We start from the raw sequence: 27,978 nt of genomic DNA, 5'->3' as shown, positions 1-27,978 counted from the left end.
CCCGCACCCTCCTCCCTGACCTATCACCTTCATCCCACCCCCACTCACGTATTGTACTCTATGCTACTCTCTCCCAACACCCACCCTCCTCTCATTTATCTCTCCACCCTTCAGGCACTCTGCCTGTATTCTTGATGAAGGGCTTTTGCCCAAAACATCAATTTTCCTGCTCCTCGGATGCTGCCTGAACTGCTGTGCTTTTCCAGCACCACTCTAACCCAGAATCTGGTTTCCAGCATCTGCAGTCCTTGTTTTTACCTTGTGCTAAACTATATGTTTATGATAAAACTTTGTAACTTTCTGAAAGTTGTTTGTGGCATAATTCACTCCCTAAATATCACACCTTCCCTATTTTATATTAAAAAGCTGAAGACTGTCTTTGTTGCATAACTTGTTAAGATACTGATCCAAGCCCAGTTTAAGGGGAACCCATCTCATTGGAATTTTTCCGTCTTTTCCAAGGAGAGATCCCAGTGCCTGATGAAGCAAATTCCCCTTTCCTCCCACTCCATACTCTGAGACAGAAGTTTAATTCTCAAATCTGTAGATGCATCCTTTGTCCTTTGATGTGAAGATGACCATCTGGATAGGTCTGCTAAGAGTCCACTGGGTACATACATCGCTGCTCAGGCCAATCTGCGCCTGGAAGGTTTGCACCCAGAAGGTTCTGCTGCATGTAGAGCAGCAGACTGCAGATTGAGGTTTGGATGAACTGCTGTCCTTTTGATTTTCTATCACTTGATATGTGCTTGCGATGTGATAGCGGCCACACCATTCTCTTCAACAACAACAAAACTGAAATTGGTGGACAATCGTAGCAGCTCTGGCAGCATCTGCGGAGAGAATCAGAGTTAACATTTCAGGTCCAATGACTGTTCTTCGACACACCGTTCTCTTATTTGATTGTGCCAGATCAGGTGAGGTACACAAACGTTCCCCAGGACTGGAAACTAAAATCAAAACTGTTAAGTGAAGCCTTGCAAATGTCCTTGTAAAGCTTGTGTTGACCACCATGAGAGAGTAGATCAGTCTCAAGTTATGTATAGAAGTGTGGGTTCCGTAGCATTTCTCATGCATTGTGATATCTGTGACTGTCCAAATACAGTATGGATATTTGGCATGGCAGCTCAGGTGAGCAGCTCAGTGACTTGTATTTTGTCCTGCCATCTGATCGTTAGAAGGTTCTGCATGCCAGTAATGTGAAAGCCCCTTTTCGTGGTTATATCAATGCCCGGGTGTCCTTAGAGAGGGAGTACATGTTGTTCACTGGTAAGCATGAAGCTTTGTGGTTTGGTGGGAGGGGAGGGCTGAGGTCCATTATTTCCCACCTGCAATACTTTTTTATTTACATGTAGGTGGCAGTTTTTGTTTCCATTTGAACAAAAAAGAGCAGGGTTCTGCTGAGCATGTTCAGAACATCACAGCCACTTTAGTCATCCTGACAGACAGAACAGTGTGAAGTTTGTCCTTGAATCCTACGTCAATTGAAATGTAGCTCAGGTTACAAACCACAGAATATTACCTTTGAGACTAAAGAGGCCATTTGACCTATCAGGTTTTCACTGACCCTTCAATAACTATCCCACCCAGACCCCAATCCCTACCCACATTATAACTGTTCAGGTAGTACACTAATTCACACTTATTTTACTTCTTTCACACTACATTACTGTACAAAAGGAGAAATCTAAATACTTTCATGGCTGTTGTAATTTTGCTATAACGTGGCAGGTCTGAAAAGCAGGGACATGAAAGTTAGGAAGACAAACATATTTCACTGTTCTCAGCTAAATCAATTAGATATGGATCACACTGTTGTGAATGAAAGCAATTTGAATTCCCAGAAAGCACTAGTTGAAGTAACAGCAACATAGATAAAGTGGAAGCTGTTAATGTGATGCACTTGATTTTCCAAAGGTTGTTTGAAAAGATGCTGCATCAAACATTATGACATCAAGTAAAATTTCATGGTGAAGAGGATAACATATTAGCATGGATTGGATTAGTTGGCTAACAGTAAGCAGAGGCAAAAATCAGTCATTTTTAGGTTGGTAAGATGTAAGTAGTTGAGTACCACAGAGACCAGTTATTCACAGACTTCAAAAATATTTTGATGAACGAAGGAAGTATATTTCTGGTAGCTATATTGAGGGGTGACGCAATGGCTGAGTGGTCAGCATTGTTGCCTCACCGCACCAAGGACACAGATCAATTCCAGCTTTGGGTGATTGTCTGTGCAGAGTTTCCACATTCTCCCTGCGTCTGCATCAGTTTCCACCCACTGTTCTGGTATCCTCCAGAAGTCCAAAGATATGCAGGCTAGATGGATTGATCATTCAAAATTGTCTGTAGTTTCCATGGATGTGTAGACTAAGTGAATTAGCCATGGTAAATCCAGGGTAAGTGTTAGGGTCTGGGTGGGATGCTTGTTGAAGGGTCGGTGCAAACCTGATGGGCCAAATGGCCTCTTTCTGCACTGCAGTGATTCTATGATTTGATTATGGTAAAAAGATAGATTGGGGGGGCGGGGGGTGAGTTGTGGGGAGACCATAACATATTTACAAAGGGATGTAAGGTTAGGTGACTGGACAAACAGTTGGCAGATAGGGTAATAAGTGGAAATTTTGTCTACTTTGGCAGAGAGAATGGACAAGCAGCCTCTGAAGAGAGCTTGCAGAACTTGTTGGTACACTGAGATCTGGGTACCTTCATGCATGAGCCACAAAAGTTTTGTGTACAGGTTGAAAAAGTTATTTGGAAGGCAAATGACATGTGAGCATTTATAGAATGCTAAAACGGGTTTTTTAAAAAAAATAATTTGCACAGAAATACTTAATGGCTTTCAGTCGTGAGCTGCTAACTGCGGATAAACTCAGAAGAAAAAAAAACTCAGTTATAGAGTACACGACTCCGTTTGTTCTTGGAACTTGGGGAAATAAATAGTGCAGACTTGAAAATAGTCCAAATTACAGAGGAGGAGGGGTTGGAGGTCTTAAATGCATAAAAGTAGATAAATCCCAGGAACCTGATCAGGGGTGGGGGCACCCCCGAACATTGTGGAAAATGAGGGAAGAGATTGCAGGGCCATTTGTTGAGACATTGTATCATTGACTGCCATGGGTCAGGTGCTGGAAGACTGGAGAGTGGATAATGCTGTGCCATTATTGAAGAAATGCTGCAATGATAAGCCAGGGAACTATAGAGCAGTGAACTTGACATCAATGGTGGGTACATTTTTGGATGTTATTCTGATAGCCAGGAGTTACATGCATTTGGAAATACAAGCACTGATTAAGGGCAGTAAGCATGGATTGCCTGTGGAAGATCTTGACTCACTAACTTGATGGAGCTTTTTGAAGAGTTGACCAAGAAGACGGATGAAGGCAAAGCAGTAGACGTTATCTACATGGACTTTAACAAGGCCTTCTAGAGGTTCTGAATGGTAGACTGGTTAATAGGGTTAGATCACATGGGATCCAGTCAGAGTTGGCCAGTTGGAAACAAAATTGGCTTGACAGTCAGAAAACGAGGGTGGTGTTAGAGGGTTGTTATCTGGAGTGGAGGCCTGTGATCAGCACTGTGCCACAATGATTGATGCTGGGTCTACTGCTCTTTGTCATTTATCTAAATGATGCAGGTGATAATATAGGAGGTATGGTTAGTAGGTTTGCAGATTATATCAAAATTGGTAGTATAGTGGACAGTGAGGAAGTTTACGTAAGTTCAATGCGATCTTGATCAGATGGGCCAATGGGCTTAGGAATGGCAGATGGAGTATAATTTAGATAAATGTGAGATGTTGGACTTTGATAAGATGAACAAAGGCAGAACCTATACAGTTAATGAGAAGGCCCAGTGGTGGGGGTGGGGGGGTTCCCAAACAGAGATACTGAGGTACATAGTTCCTTGAAATTGGCCTCACATGGCAGCAGTGATGAAGGTGGTGCTGGGCTTGCTTGACTTCATCGGTCAGAGTAGCAAGTGTAAATGTGGGGAAGTCATGTTGAAGCTGCACAAGACATTGGTGAGGCCAGTTTCAGAATATTGTGTGCAATTGTGGTCGCCCTGCTGTAGGAGACATGTTGTTAAACTGGCAAGGGCATAGATAAAACTTACAAGGATGCTGCCAGGACTGGAGGGTTTGAGCTTTAAGGAGGGGCTAAATAGGCTGAGTCTTTTTTCCATTGCAGGGTCAGAGGCTGAGGGGTTGACAGCATAGAGATATTTAAAATCATGAGTTATATAGATAAGATGAATAGGCAAGGTCTTTTTCTAAGGTTAGACTCTCTAAAATTAAAGGGCATAGGTTTACGGTGAGAGGAGAAAAGGTTAAGATGGAACCTGAGGAGCAACTTATTCATGCAGAGGATTGATTGTGTGTGGAATGAACTGCCAGAGGAAGTAGTACGGTGGGTACAATTACAGCATTGAAATTGCATATGGGTTGGGTACATGAATCAGAGGGTTTAGAGGGGTATGGGCCAAACGCAGGCAAAAATGGGACTAGTTCAGTTTCGGAAATCCATTCAGTGTGGATGAGTTGGGTCTAAGGGACTTTTTTCATGCTGTATGAATCTATGACTCCATGTCTGTAGTCACAATGAGATGGAGGAGACAAGCTCCCAGATCACAGCAGTGTACTTTTGTCTGGAGCTTTTGATCACAAATGTAAAAATGTCTGTACCTCTCACTCCTACAACAAGGAAGATTGAGATTTCAAGTTAAAGCCAGAGACTGGATGAAAGTGCCTGGAAGGCTTTGTTGTGTAACAACAATTGCAAGTGTGTTCTTGTATTTTTTGGAATGGTAAAAGTTTTTTGTTTGAATTTTGTAAGTGCCAACAGTCACTGAAATATTTGCTCTTGTTTCTTAATTGGGATGCATGTTGGCTCAGTGGTTAGCACTGCTGCCTCACAGCACTAGGGACCTGGGTTTGATTCTAGCCTTGGGCAACTGTCTGTGTGGAGTTTGCACATTCTTCCTGTGTCTGCATAAGTTTCCTCCGGTTGCTCCGGTTTCCTCCCACAATCCAAAGATATGCAGGTTAGATGAATTGGCCATACTAAATTGCCTGTAGTGTTCAGGGATGTGTAAGGTAGGCATATTAGTAGGAAGAAAGTGAGGACTACAGATGCTGGAGATCAGAGCTGAAAATGTGTTGCTGGAAAAGCGCAGCAGGTCAGGCAGCATCCAAGGAGCAGGAGAATCGACGTTTCGGGCATGAGCCCTTCTTCAGGAATGAGGAAAGTGTGCCCAGCAGGCTAAGATAAAAGGTAGGGAGGAGGGACTTGGGGGAGGGGCATTGGAAATGCGATAGGTGGAAGGAGGTTAAGGTGAGGGTGATAAGGTGAGGGTGATAGGCCGGAGTGGGGGTGGGGGCGGAGAGGTCAGGAAGAAGATTGCAGGTTAGGAAGGTGGTGCTGAGTTCGAGGGTTGGGACTGAGACAAGGTGGGGGGAGGGGAAATGAGGAAACTGGAGAATTAGTAAGGGATAAATCTCAAGCAATAGGGTAGGAGAATGGGTCTAGATGAGTTACTCTTTGGAGGGTCAGTGTGGACTCTGGTTTCCTCCCACAATTCAAAGATGTGCAGGCTAGCTGAACTGGCTTTGCTAAATTTTCTACAGTGTTCAGGGATGTGTAGGTTGGGTACATTAGTCAGCAGTTAAATGTAGGGGAATGGGTCTGGGTGGGATATTCTTTGGAGGGTCAGTGTGTACTTGTTGGGCTGAAGGGCCTGTTTCCGCAATGTAGGGATTTTAATTGTAAATGTTTGTTCTGTATTTAGCATACATTTCTCTGTAGCTTGAGATCTCATATGTTTTGTGCCTTGTGTTTATAATGTATCAGAGTTCATATTTCCGCGTGCATGGAGATATGAAATTGTTGATGTGATGGAGCTAAGTCTCTGTTAATTTAAAAACCACGTGAACAACAATTTCACATTATTGAGCTTTGGCAAGGGTGACAGAATAAATCAAACCTGAAAAACCTCGATAGCAAAGTCAATGCAGAAGACACAGGAAAAGTGGGTGACAGTCCTGCTAGGTATCTTGATGCATTAATGAGTTATCCAAAAAATAATAAGGGGATCACAGTGTTTGGATTAATGGATGGTTGAGCTAAGGATTTGCTAGAAGGAATAATTGTGAGTGGGGTCTCTGCAGGATCCCAGATTTTACCATTAATGGTAAAATCTGTGAATACATCGGGGAACAAAGTAAACAGTTCCACATGATTCTGAATGAACTCAAGGACATGCAGGTAGCCGAGGACATTAAAGTGAGATCAAGTTTGGTAATCACAGGGACCATGAGGCAATGTATTGGAAAATGTGGGGCCAGACCACAGTGGATTCCAGCCAGAGTCACGACCTTTATGAGGGAATGGAATAGATGATATATGTACACTGATAGATATGAAAATGTGGAGTAGATGGAAACACTAAACACAATTAAAAATGTACAAGGATTCTATGGAGCTTAACAATGTCCCAACTGGTGGGGGTCAGTCATAATACTGTCATAGGGACCTGTTGGTCCCGATGATACTTGTGGGGGCATGGGAGGGGCCGATAACGAACACAGAACATAACATTTCCTTCCCTCCTGGGAAATATGTTTAGTTGCTCTATGGGAGTGATGGGAGAATGGAACAGTCACAGGAACATCTGCCATTCACTGGATTCTAATTATATTACAATCCATGGGTAATGGCACCGTCATCATCACCCTCCTCAGGAAACAGACAAGGGATGCAACCGATAGGGTACCCTTCGTTGTCCAGTACTTCCCGCAGCGGAGAAACTATGCCCATATTCTTCGCAGCCTGCAACACATTATCGATGAGGATTAGCATCTCACCAAGACCTTCCCTACACCTCCAACTTTTGCCTTTAAACAACCGCCAAATCTTAAACAGATTGTTTGCAGCAAACTGCCCAGCTTTCAAGACAACATTGACTACAATGCCGTACAATCCTGTCATGGCAACCACTGCAAGACATGTCAGAGTGTGGACATGGATATCACCATTTCACATGGGGATACCACCCACCGTTTACGCGGCAGGTACTCATGTGACCTGGCCAATATTGTCTATCTCATACACTGTAGGCAAAGCTGCCCCGAGGCATGGTACACTGGTACAATCAAGCAGAAACTAAGACAATGGATGAATGGACACTGCGCAACAATTGCCAGACAGGGATGTTCCCTCCCAGTCAGGAATCGCTTCAGCAGTCAGGGACATATGGCTTTGGATCTTCAGGTGACCATCCTCCAAAGTGGATTTTGGGATATGCAACAATCAGAGTGGCTGAGCAGAGGCTGACAGCCAAGTTTGGTACTCATAAGGATGGCCTCAACCGGAACCTTGGGTTCATGTCACATTACAGGTGACCCCCTCTCTCTCTCTCACACACTCTCTCTCTCAGGCATACCTACACCTCCCACACTCACTCACACACCCTCTCACAGGCTTATACTCCAACAGACTCATGTACATGCTCCAGCAAGCATGCACACATGCAAACACACACACAATCTCAGGCACACTCACTTGCACACACACACTCTCTCTCTCCCTCACGTGCGCGCGCACGCACACACACAAGTCAATGGGGTGAATTTGCATTGGTAGAATTGCATTTGGAGGTACGTTCTATTTTTGCTCAAAAAGCACACAACCTGGAGGCAGTCAATCCATATAACATTTTATAAATTCCTATTTTGGAAATAGAACCAGTCTGACTTAAGATTGGGATACAGACAGATTCTAATCTCACACCTTTAGCACATTGGTTGAGCTGAGATGTCACTATTTTTAATACAACCTTAAGTTATCTCGAGAATGTCACTTAAAAGAAGTTCTGAGATTTACATATTAATGAACCAAAAGCTGCAAGCCATTCTAAAAGATGAAACACTTAACAGCAATCTAGGTGTGTTCAATATATTGTTTTAATTGCATGACAATATGATCTTTTGCTATAAATTCTGTGTCTTATGGTCCTGCCCCACTATTACCTGATGAAGGAGCAGTGCTCTGAAATAAACCTGTTGGATTATAACTTGATGTTGTGTGATTTGTAACTTTGTGCACAACAGTCGAACATCGGCACCTTCACATCACGATCATCACTCTAGAAAGACTGAGCAAGGTGAAATAATCCTGACAATTGGGAGTTTCATACACCGGCTGAACTGGTTCCGAAATCCTGGAATGATTCTGATGGGAGCCTGTGAGCTCACTCCACAGGTGGGATTTGGTATTCCGTGTGTGAAGTTAATGTAATGAATACAATTTCATCCACGTTCACCACAAACGTAATGGTGGACCATCGATACAACTGGCAGTGTGTGGACTCAGCTCCCTGTATTTGTGTGGGAGTCCAGACCTAACGGTTAGTATTGGCAAGAACTCTGTGCACATTTAATTGATAGAGTGGGGAACTCTAGTACTTGGGAATGGCATGGTGGTTCAGTGTTTAGCACTGCTGTCTCAAAGCATGAGGGTCTCAGGTTCAATTCCAGCCTTGGGCATTGTCCCTGTGTCTGTATGGGTTTCCTCCGGGTGCTCTGGTTTCTTCCCACAGTCCAAAGATGTGCAGGCCAGGTGAATTGGCTATAGAGTTAGGTGCATCATTCAAAGGGAAATCGGTCTGGGTGGGTTACTCTTTAAGGTTGTATTAAGGTTGATTTGGGCTGAAGGGCCTGTTTCCACACTGTAGGGAATCTAATCTATTCTTGTGGAGATCAAAAACCTCACCAATGTTGTAAAATAGTAGAGCTCCTCCCTGACATGTTAGTCAGGGTTGGAACGGGAAAGCCTTTACAACATGATGTGATGATAAAGCCTTTAGCAAAGACCTTTGAAATTCTGAGTTTTATTTCAAATATAACTATTCAAATTCATCCTTAATTCAGAACACTTAATGGTAAGGTCCTCGGGAGTGTTGAACAAAGAGACCTTGGAGTGCAGGTTCATAGCTCCTTGAAAGTGGAGTTGCAGGTAGATAGGATAGTGAAGAAGGCGTTTGGTATGCTTTCCTTTATTGGTCAGAATATTGAATACAGAAGTTGGGAGGTCATGTTGCATCTGTACAGGACATTGGTTAGGCTACTGTTGGAATATTGAATGTAATTCTGGTCTCCTTCCTATTGGAAAGATGTTGTGAAACTTGAAAGAGTTCAGAAAAGATTTACAAGGATGTTGCCAGGGTTGGAGGATTTGAGCTATAGGGAGAGGCTGAACAGGCTGGGCTGTTTTCCCTGGAGCGTCGGAGGCTGAGGGGTGACCTTATAGAGGTTGACAAAATTATGAAGGGCATGGATAGGATAAATAGGCAAAGTGTTTTCCCTGGGGTCGGGGAGTCCAGAACTAGAGGGCATAGGTTTAGGGTGAGAGGGGAAAGATATAAAAGAGACCTAAGGGGCAACCTTTTCATGCAGAGGGTGTACGTATATGGAATGAGCTGCCAGAGGATGTGGTGGAGGCTGGTACAATTGCAACATTTAAGAGGCATTTATATGGGTATATGAATAGGAAGGGTTTGGAGGGATATGGGCCGGGTGCTGGCAGGTGGAACTAGATTGGGTTGGGATATCTGGTCGGCATGGACAGATTGGACTGAAGGGTCTGTTTCCATGCTATTCCTCTCTATGACTCGATAACATAATTCCTACTTTTGCCTTAATATGGAAGGTGGCCATGATCACTGCAGTTTATGACACATATCCAACTTACAACTGTTCAGTTTTACAGTAATTACACATCACTTTCAAAGTACATTACCGTACAAAACGACAAATCTAAATAGTTAGGTGCATGGCTCTTCTAATTCTAATATGACCTGGTAGGTCGAAAATATGAGTGGGATGAAAGGATGGGAAGACAAATATATTCCCTCCTCCCACTCAGATTAATTAAATATGGATCATAATCTTGTTGTGAATGATAGCAATTTGAATTCCCAGAAAGCCTCGGTCAAAGTAACAGCAACATAGATAAAGTGGACGCTGTAGATATGATGGATTGGAATTTCCAAAAAGTATTTGACAAATTGCCACATCAATGATTATGACATAAAAAAAGGGGTGATGAAGAGGCTGGCATATAAGCATATTAGTGATTGGTTGACTAACAGTGAGCAGAGGCATAAATCAGTCATTTTCAGGTTGGTAAGGTGTAACTCACAGACTGCCACAGAGATTAGCTATTTACAATCTTTCTCAATGATTGATGAAGGAAACATATATAAAGTAGCTACATTTGTTGATAGCACAAAGATAGTAGGGGAACAAATTGTGAGCATAACAATTCTGAGGACCAATTTCACTCCAGAACATCCCAGATGGCCTCCTACTTCAACAATTGTGACTCCCTTGTTAGATCCATGCCCCCCAACACCCGCCCCACCAACCCACCCTCCACTCCCGGCACCTTCCCTTGCTACCACAAGAGGTGCAAAACCTGCACCCACACCTCCCCCCTCATCTCCATCCAAGGCCCCCTTCCACATCCAGCAGAGATTTTCCTGCACCTCCAAACACCTCATCTACTCCTCCCGCTCCTCTCAATGTGGTCTTCTCTACACTGGGGAGACAGGACACCAACTTGTGGAATGTTTCACAGAACATCTCTGGGACACACACATTAAACAACCCCACCGCCCTGTGGCCGATCACTTCAAATCCCCCTTCCACTCCACCAAGGACATGCAAGTCCTGGGCCTCCTCCACAGCCAAATCCTTGCCAACCAACGACTGGAGGAAGAACACCTCATTTTCTACCTTGGGACCCTCCAATCACATGGCATCAATGTTGATTTCACCAGTTTTCTCATCTCCCCTCCCCAACCTTATCCTAGATTTAACCCTCCAATTCGGCATCACCATCTTGAACTGTCCATCTTCTTTTCCAGCTATCTATTCCACCCTCCACTCCGACCTATCACCATTACCCTCCAGCTTTATTTACCTTTCACATTCCTAGGTACCTTCCCCCCCAGCCACTTCCATTTATCTCTCAACCCCTTGCACCCCCCCCCCCCCCCACCAAACATTCCTGATGAAGAGCTTATGCTCAAAATATCAACTTTCCTGCTCCTCGAATGCTGCTTGACTGGCTGTGCTTTTCCAGCATCACATGTTTTGACTCTGATCTCCAGCCTCTGCAGTCCTCACTTTCTCCGTGAGCATAACGTGTCCATAATGGGATGTATGGTGAACTGATTGATGAAAAATTGGGAGATGGGGTAAAAAATGCTAATGCTGTCTATTTTGGCAGGAAAAATGGGAAAAACAGCTTATGGTTTACATGGAGAGAGCTTACAGAACTAGTTGGCAGTGAGATCTGGGTGCCTTCATATATAAGTCATATAAGGTTTTTTTGTAGGTTGAACAATTTATTTGGAAGGCAAAATGTTTTTGAACAAATAATATAATTAAGTAACATGCAGAGAAATATTTAATGGCATTCAGTATGAGTTGAAATTAAAATACTGAAATCTGCGAAACTGAGCACTGAAAAAACAGAACTCGAGTTTGTATATGTATGATGAGGAGAGGGGATGATATCGCTTCATGTCACCTGAAAAGATAGAAAGTTGATGGATAAAATTTTTACCTCATAGCTTTTAATTACAGTTGTAAAGAAGAATCAAGATAAATGATGTCACTTGACAAACAATTTCACATGACTGTTCTCTGACATGGTTGAAAGAATAAATCAAACCTTAAGATCCTCGATAGCAAAGGCAATCCAGAAGACACAGGAAAGCGAGACGACGCTTTTGCAAGGCATCCGGATATGTTTACGAGTTATCCCAAAAACAATGGAATTGGTACCATTTGAACAAAAGACCTGTTAAAATGAGAAATTAGTATGTAATAATTGTGAGTGGAGTCAATGCAAGGTTACTTAATGGTAAATCTGTGAAAATGTTGGGAAAGTAAGCTACACAAGGTTCTGAATGAAGTGAAGGACAGACAGGTAGCTGTGGACATAGAGCAAAATCAACATTTTGATACTATTGTGGGGAAAAACACCAATGTCGCCATTAGAATCAGAGTTCAATGACAGAGTTTATTGCACAAGAAAATACTGCAGCTCTGGGGAGAGAAAGACACCAATAGCACAGTGGTCAGCTGCGAGTCATCTCTCGACCCGGAGCACATCAAGAAACTTTTACACATCTTATGAAAAAAATAGGCCAGTGGTGAGATTATCGTTGAAACATGATTTGTTTATGGCAATTATTGCAGAATCGTTGATAGTCTTTGCCATTTCCAGCGCAGCCTTTGTTAATTTCCACGTGGTCATTGTCAGTTTTAGTGTAGACATTGTCAGTTTCAAAGTCTGCATGGAAATCCATTGCTGCAGTAATGGGCACTAATTGCTCTTTCTGAGAAGGACGATTACTGCAGTCCTGGCTATTAGCATTTCGTATTGAGTCTGCATCAACCTGTCAGCATTTCTGCAAGAGGTGTTGGCTGGATCCAGCCACTTCGATGGGCAGTGTTTGTTACTCATGTGTATTCTCTTCCCCCACCTGCCTTAGACTAATCAACTGGGTTGTGAGTGCATTGTGCTGGCATTTCGGTGTCCCCAGGCAGTGTCTGTATCTGCTCTGCTGTTTCTCTCCATATTGTGATCTGGCGGCCATCTTGTGTGTCAAGTTGGCCAACTGATGGCTCAGTGGCCATCTTGTGTGTGTGTGCCTAGTGTCACCCTGCTCCGTGCCATCTCCCTCTTCAATACTCACAGGTACTAGGAGACAATGGTAATGGTAAATGTGGGGCCAGGACACAGCAGATTCCAGCAACAGAGTCACAGCTTTTATGAGGGAATCTAAAAGATGATATGTGTGCGCTGATAACATATGAAAATGTTGAGTAGATGGAAAAACCACAATTAAAACCGTATGAGAATTCTATGGAAGTTCACAACTTCACAACTGCCTAGCATGGCTCAACACACTACGCAAAGCCATGTCCCCAACTCTATGCACACACATGATCACATTTTGTTCTCCTAACTACTAGGCATTGTGATTTCTAGCAGCAGTGTCCAATGATAAACTGGAATTGCTTCTATCAAGTTCATTCTAACTATAGTCTTGTAAGCATTGCTATTCATTCAGTTAAAGAGATAGTGACACAATGCTTTCTTAGCATTAACACACTAAAACTATCTTTTGATGCATACGTTCTCAATTTGCTGTAGTCTGCCCCACTTCAGTCTATCCTTTTGGTAGATGGTGTACCTAACCAAATACAAGTCTAACTCAACCCTGGGGTTTCCACCGTTTCTCTGGTGATCAAATAGTCAGAGTGGCTCATGATAATGAGGGCTGTGTAAATTAACCCCACCTGTCTTTCACCATCGTAACAACTTTCTTTGTTCCAGCACTAGAGACAAGCACATGTCCCAATCACAGCTCACTACTGTTTCTAAACAATGAGCGTGGCCATTCATACACTCCCTTTTTAAGTATAATAAACCTCACTCCAACTTCTAACACCATTAGACGTTGTAATCGCTGTGCACCTACATTCCAGTCATGATCCATGTGTATGGTATCTTTTGGGTGTTGCTTTGTTTCCACACAGCAGAAAATGTCATTCCCTTTCATTCTCTATGGTGATGTTGATGCTGTGGTACATATGCCGAGCATGAATATCCTGACCAGCTGTGCTTTTTCAGCACCACACTTTCGACTCTGATCTCCAGCATCTGCAATCCTCACTTTCTCCTAGATGAATATCCACGGGTTGAATAGCCTGCTAAATTAGGACATGCCAGTCCTAATTGGAGTTGTTCAGGCTTAATATCTTTTGAATTGGGGCCAATGCTTCTACATTTTCTTCTTTCAAATGTTAGGTATCACTACCTCTTGGCTAATCTTCAGGTATCAGTGCTCCACAAGCTTAAATGATTTTAAAGCAAGTAACAATGCAGTTTTTAAGTTCAGTAGGCTTCCAAGAAGTGAAGAACCAAAAAGCCTCACTCTTGGCTTCAGAGGCCTTGAAGATAATCTTTCACACTAGAGTCTGCTCTATGATGCAGGATGAGACATACTTGTGTTTCTTCTTCTAGAAGGTACGTAGAGAGAGCCATGTGATCAGCAGCCTGAAGGAAGAAGACACCTTGGTAAAGTCATCACAGTCTGATTGTCACAAGAATGGATCATAACCCCAGATCACTAATGAACATATCAAATTTGAATGCTGCTAGCTAGCCACAGTTGAATGGAACCAGGATGAAGGAATTTCAAATTAGCTGTAGAACTCAGTACCTCAAAGGAGCCTATCCAACTACCATCGTCAATGCAATCAGCAACATACACTGTCCCGGGTGCAATGTTGATTATCTACTACTCACAAATGACTGAGAGACTGACTCATTTATCTTTTTAACTTGTATCTTTTTTTTGGACTCATGTTTCATTCCAAATCTGTGTGTGCGCCTTATCTTACTATTTCTACTCCTGTTTAGTAATTAATAGTTACTCTTTTTTAACTCAAACAAGCCATTAAATTGGCTCCTTTTAAAACATAAATTGACAGAACAACTTCAATTATCCAAATGAGACAGGTGGGTAGTATTTTGTTCGGATAACTGATTGTTCAGATAACTGATCAGAATCAGGTAAATATCTCAAATCAAGTTAAAATGAACAGGAGGTTGAATTAATTTAACATTTAAACACTTGCACTAGACAGAGATAAATCAGCCAGTGGGAAGGCCACCCTCGGGTGTACACCAAACTGCTGTCTCTAACCTTTTCAGCCGGATTTCGAGGCCATCTATTCCTTTCCTCTCCTCTCCTTTGCTTCTTCTCCTTCGGGTTTCTCCCCTTAGCAACCATCAGCCCTGCACTTCCTTCACTGCTGTTGGTTAGAAACTACAGCCTTGCACAAACAGTCCCAGGGATGCAATGTCGTCTACCTCTGGATCCTTGCACAACAGTTCCACTCCTACTGGAAACCCCTCTAAGGAGTGAGAAAACCATATCCTCTACTGTTAGATTTATCTCATCATTTAATATTTTAAAACAAGCAGAAAGAAAATAAATGACAGAGGCAGAGCGAGAGAGAAGTTGCTGACTTCACTGGTGGGCAGTCTATCTTGGAAAGAGAGTTTCTGCAAGTAGTGACAAATTTCAGTTTCCGATCTCAAACTTCGGGACCTTTAGCTCTTTCTCAGATAATCTGAAATTCGGATAATTGATGCTTGGATAACCGAGGTGTTCTATATTTGGTCTGCGAGAAAGGTATGCAGAAGGGAGAGGTTCCTTTGCAAATTCATCTTGTTGTGACCAACCAAGAAAATGTGTGAATAAAGGAGGACAGCCAGTTCATTCCACCTCATCCAGGAGCTTGAAAATGTGGGTATTCAATCTGGAACTATAATAACTTGGGGAACTTTATCCATAGTCTGGATGTAACACTGATATTTTGAGAACAGACCAATGTTTTCATGGCCAGACAGTATGACCAGAAGTCTACATATAGCATGGTATCCAAGTCATTCCTGTCCTCTATCACAAAGATCTTTGATGACTGTAAAGGAGAGCCTGAATAAACCTCTAACTTCAGATGAAATGACTGTGGCCAGCACGAAGGGTCTGTTTCTTTACTAAGTAATCTAATCTAAGTTCTCAGAAGAGTAAAACTCCTCAGTGATAGCTTACAACCAAGTTGTATTCATCTCTGTGGGACGTGATTGGCAGGACTTGCTGCACATATACCAGAGTAAGTTTCTGGCAGGCAGTTTGAATCCATGAGGAAAGGCATCATCACCTTCATCTACCAGCAAAAGGAGCCCAGCACTCCAGTTACAATATAGCAATAAGACAGGAGGCAGCAGAGAAAATATTGAGGCCTCGAATCAGGGAAGGGTGAGTAGCAGTTCAGCGATACAATAGCAAGAAAGGAAGCCCAGGTTTAACAGCTGGAGCTTCGAGACAACACCTGAATGGGAAAGAAAATACAAACAAACAAACAAACCGTTAGGTAACAGGTTGGAAAGGTGGATCTGTGGTTTGTGATTAAACAAGTGTATATTTTAAGAAACAACAAATTACCTTGGAGGAGCAAAAGAACGTCATTAAGCTGCTAGGAACCAACCACTACTGAATTTGATTTTAAAAAAAGTCACATTGCAGAAAATCTATAAGTTCATTGGCTGATAAGATGTTGTTAAGGACTGTCTTATAGATTAGCGAAGTGTTCTACTGTTTTTGAAAGAACAGGGTAACATAGAAACATTAGAAATAAGTGAGAGTCAAGGCCAATTTAATAAACTAACATAAGGAAGCCAAAGTACAATAAAGAAAGGAGAGTAAATTTAACATAAGGGAAGTTAGTTTAAGACTAAGACCAGGTATGGCAGGGGAACTCAGTCCTTGTGTTGCATGGCCTGTGGTGATGTGGGACATTTTAGACTCTCGTGGAAGTCTGGATGACAACGATATGAAGTAAATGCCACCAGTTTGGTCAGCTTCAGTGCCGGAGCATCAACTGGAGGCATATTATATATCTTTGAGGCTGAGAATTACATGGATAGCATATTTTTCTTTCAATGTAGTCATCCTGCAGCTCAAGTAAGTGCAGCTGGATAAGGAATGTGTCTCTTCTGGTCAGAAGTGAGGCAGGCAAGTAGTTAAGAAAGCCCAGAGTACAACCCGCACAAGCACAGATTTTGTGTGTTGAAAACCTGTGAGAGAGGCAGCTTCTTTGGGGAGTGCAGTCATAGACTAGCCGCATAAGGGGGTAGTGGAAAGAAAGGGAGAACATTAGTGGTAGGTGGTTGACACAATCTGGCGGGGTATTGACAGGCTTTTCTGCAGCCATAGACATGTGTTGCCTCACTGGGCTAGTGTCAAGAAAGTCATTAAAAGGTAGCAGGACATTCTGAAGAGGGAAGGCAAACAGAGAAATTGTGGTTCACTTGATCCAGTAACAAAGGTACAAAGAGGGATGGGGTCCTGAAACAAGAATATAGGGAGCTTGGTAGCAGATTAAAATGCAGGACTTCAAAGGTTGTAATCTCTTGATTACTTTCGGTGTTATGTGCTGTGAGTACAGGAATAGATAGACAGAATAGATGAATGTGTGGTTGAAGAGATGGAGTATGAGGGAGGGTTTTAGATTCCTGGACACCTAGGACCATCTGAGAAGGTAAGACCTATCCTACTGTTGTATCTGAGCTGGAATGGAAACAACATCTTTTCTGGGGGTGGTTTTGCTGCTAGTGTAGTTGGTGAGGGTTTAAACTAATTCCACAGGGTGTTGGGATTCAGAGTGGAGGAACAGTGCGAGGTGACATGTACACAAATGTAGAACATGATCCAAGTCAATTGTTTTAAAAAATTCTCAAGGTCAGGTTCGTAGGAGAGTAGTCTGACACAGAACAAACGACCAAGAGGCGAGTCTGCTAGAATATGAGCATTTTATTCCCCGCAGCGTCGCCACAACCAGGTCTCATACTTACAACGGGTCTGGCTTATACTCACTCTACATGTTACCGGAACTGGGAGCCGTCAGTTCTCGTAGAGCGGTTGCCAACAACCCACGCTCGGCGGTTAAACGTAACCCCGGAGCAGACTCACCGAACTGGAGACTTTTCCAGCTGATATACTCTTTTCCAGATATAAACATTCATGTGAACAGCAGAGCAAGGCTAAAAAACACATTCCATTCTGGTTACATACAGATAAGAAGATTCACACGGGGAGGTGTGTAATAAGATTCACACGGGACTAAGCAACACCTCCATTCCGGTTAGATTCACACATGTATTGGGACATAATTTTTAACCGTTTCACCACATTCCACTGCTTGGCCCAATACATGTGTTACATTATGATTCACACATGTATTGGGACATAATTTTACACCACATCAATCTGAAAGGCAGTGTAAATATAGCCAAATTAAGGCACAAGGGAGCACAGCAAAGCTGGATGACATTTATTCAAAGGCAATGAATTTTGCAAGTAAGGCGAATGAGATTAGGGTACTGATTAACACATAGAAATATGACATAATTGCTATCACAGAAACATGGTGAGGGACGAACAGGATTGACAGCTCAATATTCTAAGCTCAATAATAGTTGAGACAAATGTGGGGTTATAAAAGAAGTGCTGGTGTCACAATAGTGATCAAGGAGTTAATTACTACAGTAGGGAGGGACAATAGCTTAAAAGATTCCTTAACCGAAGCCACATGGGTAGAACTTAAAAACAAAAGGGAACAATCACTTGACAGGGCTGTACTATAAACACCCAAATAGTCAGGGAAAGATAGAAAGATAAATACGCAGGCAAATCTCAGTGAAGCATACAATTATTAGGGTAATAGTAGCAGGAAATTTCAATCTCCACAATATTCATCAGGATAAGAGATGGGATGGTACTGGATCTGATTTTATGTTATGCAAGTATTGATGTGTCAGTGGGTCAGCATTTTGGTAATAGTGACCATAACTCAGTAAGATTCAAGTCAATGATGAGAAATGGCAGGGATAGACCAGAAATAGTTTCTGACTTGGGGAGAAGGCCAATTTTAAAATGAAAAGAAAGGATTTGGCCAAAGTATTTGCAGGTTAATCCACATTAGAGCAGTGGAGGTCTTTCAAACGGGTAATAGTGAGTGTGCAGGTCAGACATATTCCCACAAAGATGAAAGATGGGATCAACAAATGCAGAGAACTCTGGATATTAAGGGATGAATAGGATTAATAAAGGGGAGAAAAAGAAACTTATGGCAGATACCAACAGCTCAAGAGGAGTACAAGAAGTGCAGGGGATTACCCAAGTAATAAATTAGGAGAGTGAAAGGAGGACATAAAGAAACACTGGTGGGTAAAATTAGGGAAAATCCAAAAGTGTTTTAAAAATGCATTTGGGGAAGAGAATAACCACTGAAAGAGTCGGGGGTACAAAATCACGAGAGGCATACATGGGGAGAAATGTTTCACCTTAACAGAGCGGGTCAATTTTAAGGTAAGGAGTAGGTGGTGTAGAAGCGACTTGGAACTAATTGCCTAAGAAGGTTGCAGAAACGGGAACCATCAAGGGATTCAAGTATTTGGATGATCACTTGAAATACCATAGTATATGTTATGGGCCAATTGCTTGAAAATGAGATTAGAAAAAAAAAGATGCTTGATGACTGGTGCAGACAGGTGGGCCAATGGGATCTCTCCTGAGTTGTAAAAACGCTATGATTCTAAAGCTCCATGAGTGGGAGGAAATTAGAAATTAGTTGTTTGTTTATAGAAAAGTTGAGTATTACTGAATAAGACACATTGTGTTGAAGCTACTTGTCTAGCACTGATTGGGGAAATGCACAAGAAATAATAACACAAAGTAAAAACAATCTTTAAACTTAATTCAAAAAGTCATTGTGTATCACACAAATTAGTTACAAATTTCAGAGCTGCTGCTACGTTAGGAAAATAGACTATACATCCCAAAGACTCCTGATTCCATTAAACAGTATATCACATTTGTTGATTGCAAACAGGCAAGGTACTGACTGTATCTAATGAGCCTGTGCTTGCAAAATCCAAAGTCCAACATTAGATGGGATGCCATGATTGGACATTTGCTAAACAATAAAAACACCATGATTCTAAAGCTTTATGACTCTAAGCGTGAGGAAATCCAGTGACTTGTGGTGTTCCACAAGGGTCGGTGTTGGGACCACAACTTTATATATAAATAATCTGGATGAAGGAACTGAGGGAATTCTGGCTAAGTTTGCAGATGATACAAAGATAGGTGGAGGGGCAGGTAGTATTGAGGAGGGGTGGGAGGCTGCAGAAAGATTTAGATAGGTTAGGAATGTGGGCAAAGAAGAGGCAGATGAAATACAACATGGAATAGTGTGAGGTCATGCATTTTGGTAGGAAAAGTAGAAGCATGGACTATTTTCTAAATGGGAGAAATCTGTAGTGCACAGGGTCTTGCAAGTCCTCATCCAGGTTTCTCTCAAGGTAAACTTGCAGGTTGAGTCAGTAGCTAGGAAGGCAATTACAATGTTATCATTCATCTCATGAGGAATTTAGAATCTCTACAGTGTGGAAACAGGCCCTTCACCTCAACAAATCTACACCTACTCACCAAAGAGTAACCCACCCAGAGCTATACCCCTACACTATTATCCTACATTTACCCCTGACTAATGCACCTAACCTACATATCCCTGAACACCATGGGCAATTTAGCATGGCCAGTTCATTTAACTTGTACATCTTTGGATTGTGGGAGGAAACCAGAGCATCTGGAGGAAACCCATGCAGACCCACTCCATACAGTCACCAGAGGTTGGAATTGAACTCAGATCCCTGGCGCCCGTGAGGCAGCAGTGCTAACCGCTGAGCCACTGTGCTGCCTTTTACGAATTCTATAGAATTCCCAGTGTGAAATAGGCCCTTCGGCCCAACAAGTCCACAATGACCCTCTGAAGAGCTACCCACCCAAACCCATTCTCCATTACTGTACATTTACAGGACTAGAATATAAAAGCAGGAATGCACTTCTGAGGCTCTATAAGGCTTTTATCAGACCACATTTAGTGTATTGTGAGCAATTATGGACCCCATACCTCAGGAAAGATGTATTGGCCCCCTGGAGCAGGTCCAGGGAAGGTTAATCAGAATGATCCCAGCAACGAAAGCCTTAAAAGTTGAGGACTCAGACTACATTCCATGGAGTTTAGAAGGATCGGGAGGATCTGACTGAAACTGTCAGAAAACGGAACAACCTGGACAGAGCCGACATTGGAAAGATGTTTCCAATCCGGAGGAGAGACAAGGACCCGAGGGCACAGCCTTAAGAGTAAAGGGAAGACCTTTTAAAACAGAGATAAGGAGAAATGTCTTTAGCCAGAGAGTGGTGAATCTATGGAAATCATTGCCACAGAAGGCTGTGGAGATCAGGTCACTGAGTATATTTAAAACAGATTGAGATGAGTTCGATTGCCAAGGGGATCAAAGATTGTGGGGAGAAAGCGGGAAAATCTTATTAGCCATGATTGAATGGTGGAGCAGATTCAATGGGCTGAAAGGCCAAATGTCTGCATACTATGTCTTATAAATTAGTTGCACGGTTATACAAAACTTGAGTATTACTGAAGAAGAAACACATTTTGTTTAGCACTCATCGGGGAATGCACAAGAAATAATGAGACATCAGGTCTGAGGAAGGATTGCTCGACCCAAAATGTTAACTCTGGTTTCCCTCCACAGACACTGCCAGACCTGCTGAGCTTTTCCAGCAATTTCTATTTTTGGTTAAAAAAAATCTTTGAGTTTGCGAAGAATTACAATCAAAGTCTGTTACATTGACAATTCACTGAGAATTAGGAACTATACAAAAGGGAGGCACAGGTAAGACTCAGAACAGCTCACACCTCCAGAGCCTGTTATAGACAGAGCCTCCAGCTCCGCCTCTTGCTGGTCTTAATCATGCATCACCTCAATTACATACATAATACAACTCTGCACATGGTTGTTCCACTTTGGAACACTCCTGATCTTGAGGTTCCCGCCTTTCTGGCCATCTGTCCTTCTTGATTTTGCTCTACTAACTCTCTAGTCTCTTGGACTGGGCATCCATGAGCATCAGTAGCACCTGTCCCTCTACCAGCCCTACAAAATCAATGTAAATCCACTGCCACCATGCTTGAATTTATTTTCATGGGTAAAGAGGCAACAATGGTAGCATGATCCCATTTTCTGCTCAATCTGGGAGTCGACATACAGCCATGAAAAATAGCTTCTGGCTATCACTTTCATTCACACTACACCAAGGTGCCCTTGTTTCAGCACCTTTCCTCTTAATTGGGGAGAAATAAGAACTCGCATTCCCTACATTAATTGAATGGAATTTATTGTCACATGTACTGAGGCACAGTGAAAAGCTTTGTCTTGTGAGCAATACAGGCAAATCACATTGTTAAATAGCATAGATAAGTAAATAATAGGTAAGCAGCAAAAACAAAAACACAGGTACAGGTGGATGTTAAGCATTTGTAATCCATTCAGTATTCTAACAACAGTAGGATAGAAACTATTTCAGAACCGACTGGTGCATGTGTTCAGGGTTTTTGTACCTTCTCCCCAATGGTAGAGGTTGTAGAAAAACATTGCCAGGGTGGGATGGATCTTTAAGAATGCTGGCGGCCTTTCCTTGACAGCGGGCCTGGTAGATGGATTCTATAGATGGGAGGTTGGCCTTTGTGATTATCCGGGCCGAGTTCACCACTCTCTGTAACGATCTCCAATCTTGAATGGTACAGTTGCCATACCAGGTAGTGATACATCCAGACAGAATGCTCTCGATGGCGCCCCTATAAAAGTTGGCAAGGGTATTCACCGTCATGCCAAATTTCGGCAGCTGCATGAAGATGGTGCTGGGCCTTTATTCAGTGCATTTACATGAAGAGTCCAGGAAAGCTTGTTGTGGATGACCACTCCCAGGAGCTTGACACTCTCCACTCGTTCCACCTGTGCTGTTAATGTGTGTGTGTGTGTGTGTGTGTGGGGGGGGGAACACAAGTAACATCCCGCTGAAAGTCAATAATGAGTTCTTTGGTTTTGCTGACATTGAGCACTAGGTTGTTCTCAGTGCACCATTTTTCAGATCTGCCATCTCCTGTCTGTAGTCTGTGTCCTCACCATCTGAGATTCGACCGACTATGGTGGGACTGGAGCGTCGGATGCTGAGGGGTGACCTTATAGAGGTTTATAAAATCATGAGGGGCATGGATAAGGTAAATAGACAAAGTCTTTTCCCTGGCTTGAAGGAGTCCAGAACTAGTAGACATAGGATTAGGATAAGAGGGAAAAAAAAATCTTAAAAGAGACTTGATGGGCAACTGCCAGAGGAAATGGTGTAGGCTGTACAATGACAGCATTTAAAAGTCATCAGGTATATAAATAGGAAGGATTTAGAGGGATATAGGCAAAGTGCTGGCAAATGGTACTAGTTTAATTTAGGATATCTGGACAGCAGGGACAAATTGGACTGAAGCATCTATTTCTGCGCTGTCCATCGTTATAACTTTATGCGGTACAATAAAATCCATTCAATCTAAACTAATCTAAATGACAAATCCCAGGAACAATGTGTCTCAACTGACATTCTCTGCTCTCGGGGACCTTCTTTTTGGTCGTGTATTCCCTTGCCATTGATTACATGCCTCAGGTACTCGATGAAATCTCTAAAACACTTGCATTTCTCCCTTTTTACTTGTAGGCTGTGCTCTTGCTATCACTTTAGGGTTCCTTTTAGGTTTTTCAAATTCTCCTCTTCAGGGGATCCAGTAATCAAATATCATCCAGATAACAGTGGACCCCTAGCAACCCACTTAACATGTGATCCATGGACCTCTAAAACAGAGGTGGTGGGGACATGATGCTGAAAGGAAGTTGGAATGGAGGAGTTCTCCGAGTCGCGATTTTCAGCAGCAGCTGCGACTCCTTCATAACAGCTAGCTGTAGTTGGGCCTGTGACAGATTCACTTTTGCTTTTCCTCCCACCAGTCCACTGAATGAATGGAAGGGGGAGCAATCTGTCCTCAATGCTGTGTTGACCATGACCCAAACATTACCACAAATCCTGAACGGTGCCATCTGCCTTAGAGGTCTATAAAATTAATAAGTGTTTTGATAGCTTGCACTGACATGTTTTCACTTGGGGCAGATGATGGCATAGTGGAAATACCACTGGACTTACTAGCCACTGGCTTACACTAATGCTCCAAGGATAAAGGTTCAAATTTCATCCCACCAGCTAGTGAAATAATGAAAATTAAATTTTAATATTTAAACTCATTTCCACAATGTTAAATTGTATTTAGCTCAACATTTGAGTGTATTATTAGGTAAACTGGAGACTCTCCTGCTTCTCGGCTGCTGCCTGACCTGCTGTGCTTTTCCACCACCACTCTCTCGATTCTAACCTCCAGGATCTGCAGTTCTCATTTTCACCCAACAGGAACAGCAGTCAGGGTCGCCATCTGTCAGTGTGAAAGGTGACAGAACAGAATCGGTGAGATCACAGAGGCAGGTATGGAACTGTTAAACAATATACAATCTGCACAAATGGCCAGAACTTGGAATTCAGTTGAGATTTACAAGTGAAACTAACAAAATGCTACAGCAGTATCACAAGATGATTCAGAAAGCCAGACAAAATGTGTAGGAGGAAACCTAGTGACTGGAGAGAACATTCTGAGAAATAGAATCATTGGCATTTTGTAATGATGACAAACAAGTATAAAGTAAAGTAAGTACTGAAGGGAATGAAAATATATGGATAATCCTTAAATATACAATTAAAAGTCATACGCTCAGAGCTTATCCATTACCTGCACAGTGATAAATTGTCAGACAGACAATTAAAAAAACTCCTTGCGACAGAAAACAAAATAAAACACTTGCATTTATGTAGTATTTTTAAATGTAGTATAAAGATCCCAAGATGCTCTGAAGAACTTTATTAGACAATATTTATCACACGCAGTATTTCAAAATAGGTGACCAAATGTTTCATTAAATGGCAGGTTTTCATTTATGATTTTGAAGAAAGATAAAGGAAATTTAGAAAGAATTCCAGCATTTGAGTTCAAGGCAGCTGAAGGAATGATGGGGTGCTGAAAATGAAATGTTGCAAGATGGAGGTGCACAGATATCTGGAGGGATTTTTGTGGGGTAGAAAAACTTACAAGTGAAGGGAGCAGCATAGCTGTAAGGACCTTTAAGGGAAATGCAAACCATCAAAAAAAGGGGAGGAAGAGAGCAGGCCAAATCAAAATGGAGTTGAAGGGGTATAGGGATTTTAATTTTTTTCCTATTCGGAAGTACTCTTACACACAACTGAATGGGTTTTATTTCTATCGCAAAAACAACTGTTGCATTTTTTTGCTATTATTAATCATCACCATTAAGTCACCCATGTTCCAAATTGAATAATTCACATGTCAGTATAAGGCTGTTAGGAGCAATGCAAACTAGCAAGGGGAGGGAGAGATTGAAGGACAAACATTCAGCTGCCTGAGAAGAGTGCCCAAAAGAAACAGAGGCCAGAAAATATTTCACATTCTCAGCCCAGAAAAGAGCAGGATGTCTTGTTATTGCATTGCACGGTTTACTGCGTCCCTTGCTGTTTGTCACGTACATTAAATGATCTAGATATGAATGCAGGTGGTATGATTAAGTTGACAAACGACAAAAATTGGTGACTAGAAAATAGCAAGGAGGAAAGCCATAGATGAACAGACCATGTTAACAAGCTGGTCAACTAAAAAATAGAGTAGAAACCTGAAAGATGTATTTTTAAGAGGACTAAAAAGTCAAGGGAGTACACATTGAATGTTAGGTAAAAAAGATCAGAGAACCCTTGGTGGGTAGGTCCATAGATCCTTGAAGGCTGCAGGACTAATAGTTGAGGTGAGGAACAAGGCAGCATATGGGATACCTACTTTATTTGTCAAGGCACTGAATAGAGGTCGTTAGAACAGAATATAACATTAATTCCACCAAAGGTGGAGAACGGTGACCAGAGGTAATTCATAAGGATATCGTCTGGGCTGGAGCAATTCAGCTGTGAAGACAGACTAGTTGGTTTGGGGGTATTTTCTTTAGAACAGAGAAGCCAGAGGTAATCCCACGCCCCCACTTGGAGAAGGGTTATAGACAGAATTAGGATGGATCTGAGGAAAGTTTTCTTTCACCTGGTGGTGGTTACCTGGAACTCTCTGCCTAAAAATGTTGTGGAGACATGAACCCTCAAGACAGTTAAAACGCCATTCAGTCGAAAGTTGAAACTCAATAATAGGCAAGACTGCTGCGGACAGTGAAAATGGAAGGGCTGCGAACAGGAAATGTGAAACAATAACGAATTGCTGAAGAAATTGATCAGGCCTGGCGGCGTCTGTAGAGAGATGGTTAAAACAAAACACAATTTTGTCCACCCCAGTCCAACACCTGCACATCTGTAGAGAGAAAGCAGAGTTAACATTTCGAGTTCAGCGATCCCACTTCGGAACTGTAAGGCCCACCTGCTCCCAAAGGTGTGACATAACACATCTAAACAGGTTAATGAGAAATTTATCATGAGAAGGCTGTGGGGCAACTGCTGGAAAACGAGATTAGAAGATATGCGCTCGATGGGACACGAGCGCAATGGAAAAAAGTATCTCTTTCTGAGACGTACACAAAAAACCTCCAACACTGCCGGCAGTTCCGTGCAGGGTCTGTGGGACCACCATCCCGGTCAGGATTGGCACCACCGGACTATTCCCAACCGACCCGTACATCTCGAAAACCGCGCATGCGCCATGCTCTGCGAGGGGCTACACACTGCGCCTGCGCGGACACGGCACGGGCCTGATGTCTCCTTCGTGCACATGAGCACTCTCGATCAGCCGTCTACACCACCAACCTCCCTCCCAAAGTGTACGCATGCGCTGGACAGGAGCCGCGGTTTTTCTCAGTGAGGAGATAGTGCGGAGTGTCCAGCAGCAGCCAGTTTAGAGAGAGATTGAAAGCGTCCCTCGCATCGTAATCAGACACTAAAGTGGCCAGTAGCTTCGTTTTGGACGACGGTAAGGGGTTAGGAGGGAGGGTAATGGGGAATTTTCCCTTGCTGGGATTGGGACGTGAATTGAGCTTTTCGGCCGTTAGTGAAAGTCGCTGCCTGTAAGATGGCGGCTGGATCGCCTTTCTACAAAGGGAGAGCTCGCTCAACATGGCCGACAGAAGAGGAAAGGGAAGGCGATGGAGGCTGGGGAGAGGATGGGTTCGGTGGTATTAAGGATGAAGTGGGGGGTTATGAATCTTGGAAGATTGTGTCTGGTGGAGGTTGAGTTGCTGTTGTATAGAAGCTGTGTGACCGGGACGTTTTGGGGGGGGGGGGGGGCGCGGAGGAAGGGGAGAGAATGACAAAATGGCCGACGATTTTTGTTCCCTGACGGGTCAGTCATCGTCTTGTCTCTCCACCTTCCTGGGGAGGGGAGGAAGAAGAGGCATGGCTAGTAGTATTGTTTTTACATCAGGCTACCGCGGAACATCTGATATCCCGCACCCATTCACTGTACCTCACGTCTTCATCCCGGATCTTCAGCTTTATTTCCCTTGCAGTTTCTCGCCCGTCGATCTTTCTCGCTCTTGCGGTCGTGACTCAATAGGGGGACCGTTTTCGGCGAGCACTTTTCCGATTTGCGCGGGTTGAAGACAGATCAGAGCGGACGAGCCCCCTACCTAGCAGGGGTTTGAGGGTGGGCGATGCCACGACTCACTGGCACTCTGGATCACACGCTGGTGTTCAGAGACCGCCAGGTCCGTGTACGCAAGCTGGGCCCTAGTTTTGCCTGGCGTTTCTAGGTCGGGAATCACACTCTTCGTCGGACTACTTACATGATGTTGTCTGGCTTGTTATATTTTTCGGACGGACTAACAACTTCGTGTTTGAAACGATTGGGGCCGGACGACGCGCGTGCGCGGATCCAGTTCTCCATTGGCGCAGTTTACCCTCCGGGAGGTGGACTCAGACTGCGCACGCGCAAGTTGCCTGCTCCACCGGGACTTGCGCAGTTGAGGCGCTTTTTAACTTGATCGCGGTCGTCGGCCTGGTAAATGGTTGGATACCGTGCTGGGGGGGGAGGGGTGGAAGGGTGCGCGCGGCGGGGTCGATTTTCTGATTTACGTTTTTGCTCCAACTTTCCCTCCTCTCCGTAAATTGGCTATAGCAGAGGTGGTGTGGAGAAAGGTCGCTCAGCTGTGCGACCTTTCTCTCCGTGACATTTGCCTCACCGTGAAATGAGCAGGGAGCAAAAGAAGAGGCGGCATCTTGTGGGAAGACTGAACACTGCTGCGTTTTAAAATGGCTGATCTGTCTTCGCGCTCCCTACGGAACTTTTCCGCTAGGTGTTGGGATTCATAGTATTTCGCTTATCAA

General features: G+C 43.2%; 2 protein-coding genes across 9 annotated transcripts in view; one reads left to right on the top strand and one right to left on the bottom strand.

Moving 5' to 3' along the window:
- Positions 1-274: 274 nt before the first annotated feature.
- Positions 275-27,807, bottom strand: LOC122560008 (uncharacterized). 5 transcript variants are annotated; one of them, XR_015759612.1, is made up of 6 exons: positions 27,119-27,807; positions 25,768-26,014; positions 14,785-24,037; positions 13,555-14,132; positions 11,736-11,864; positions 11,198-11,591 (listed from the first exon to the last, which is right to left on the bottom strand). XR_015759612.1 is itself a non-coding variant. In XM_087994975.1 (4 exons), exons 2-4 carry the CDS (start codon positions 14,869-14,871, stop codon positions 735-737), a joined length of 315 nt encoding a protein of 104 aa, XP_087851101.1. In that variant the 5' UTR covers positions 14,872-24,037; positions 27,119-27,806; the 3' UTR covers positions 275-734. The 5 variants fall into 5 exon arrangements, 1 of the variants encoding a protein (XP_087851101.1); XR_015759610.1 differs by lacking the exon at positions 25,768-26,014 and having other exon boundaries at positions 11,263-11,591; positions 14,785-14,995; positions 20,621-24,037; positions 27,119-27,787; XR_015759609.1 differs by lacking the exon at positions 25,768-26,014 and having other exon boundaries at positions 11,200-11,591.
- LOC122559949 (nuclear receptor coactivator 5-like) overlaps positions 26,429-27,978 on the top strand; it is a 38,151-nt gene continuing 36,601 nt past the window's right edge. For 2 of the 4 annotated variants that reach the window (XM_087994973.1, XM_087994971.1), the window contains exon 1: positions 26,431-26,626. The gene's annotated coding sequence lies outside the window, so the exon portion shown is untranslated. Of the gene's footprint in view, positions 26,627-27,978 lie in introns of all 4 variants that reach the window. The other 2 variants (XM_087994969.1, XM_087994972.1) reach the window with 2 other exon arrangements.

Source organism: Chiloscyllium plagiosum, unplaced genomic scaffold (genome assembly GCF_037043375.1).
Source record: "Chiloscyllium plagiosum isolate Xiang-an unplaced genomic scaffold, Cpla_swu_hap1 HiC_scaffold_15, whole genome shotgun sequence".
Taxonomy (NCBI): domain Eukaryota; kingdom Metazoa; phylum Chordata; class Chondrichthyes; order Orectolobiformes; family Hemiscylliidae; genus Chiloscyllium; species Chiloscyllium plagiosum.
The sequence above is the reverse complement of the archived record's forward strand: the minus strand, read 5'-3'. Positions and strand labels throughout refer to the sequence as shown.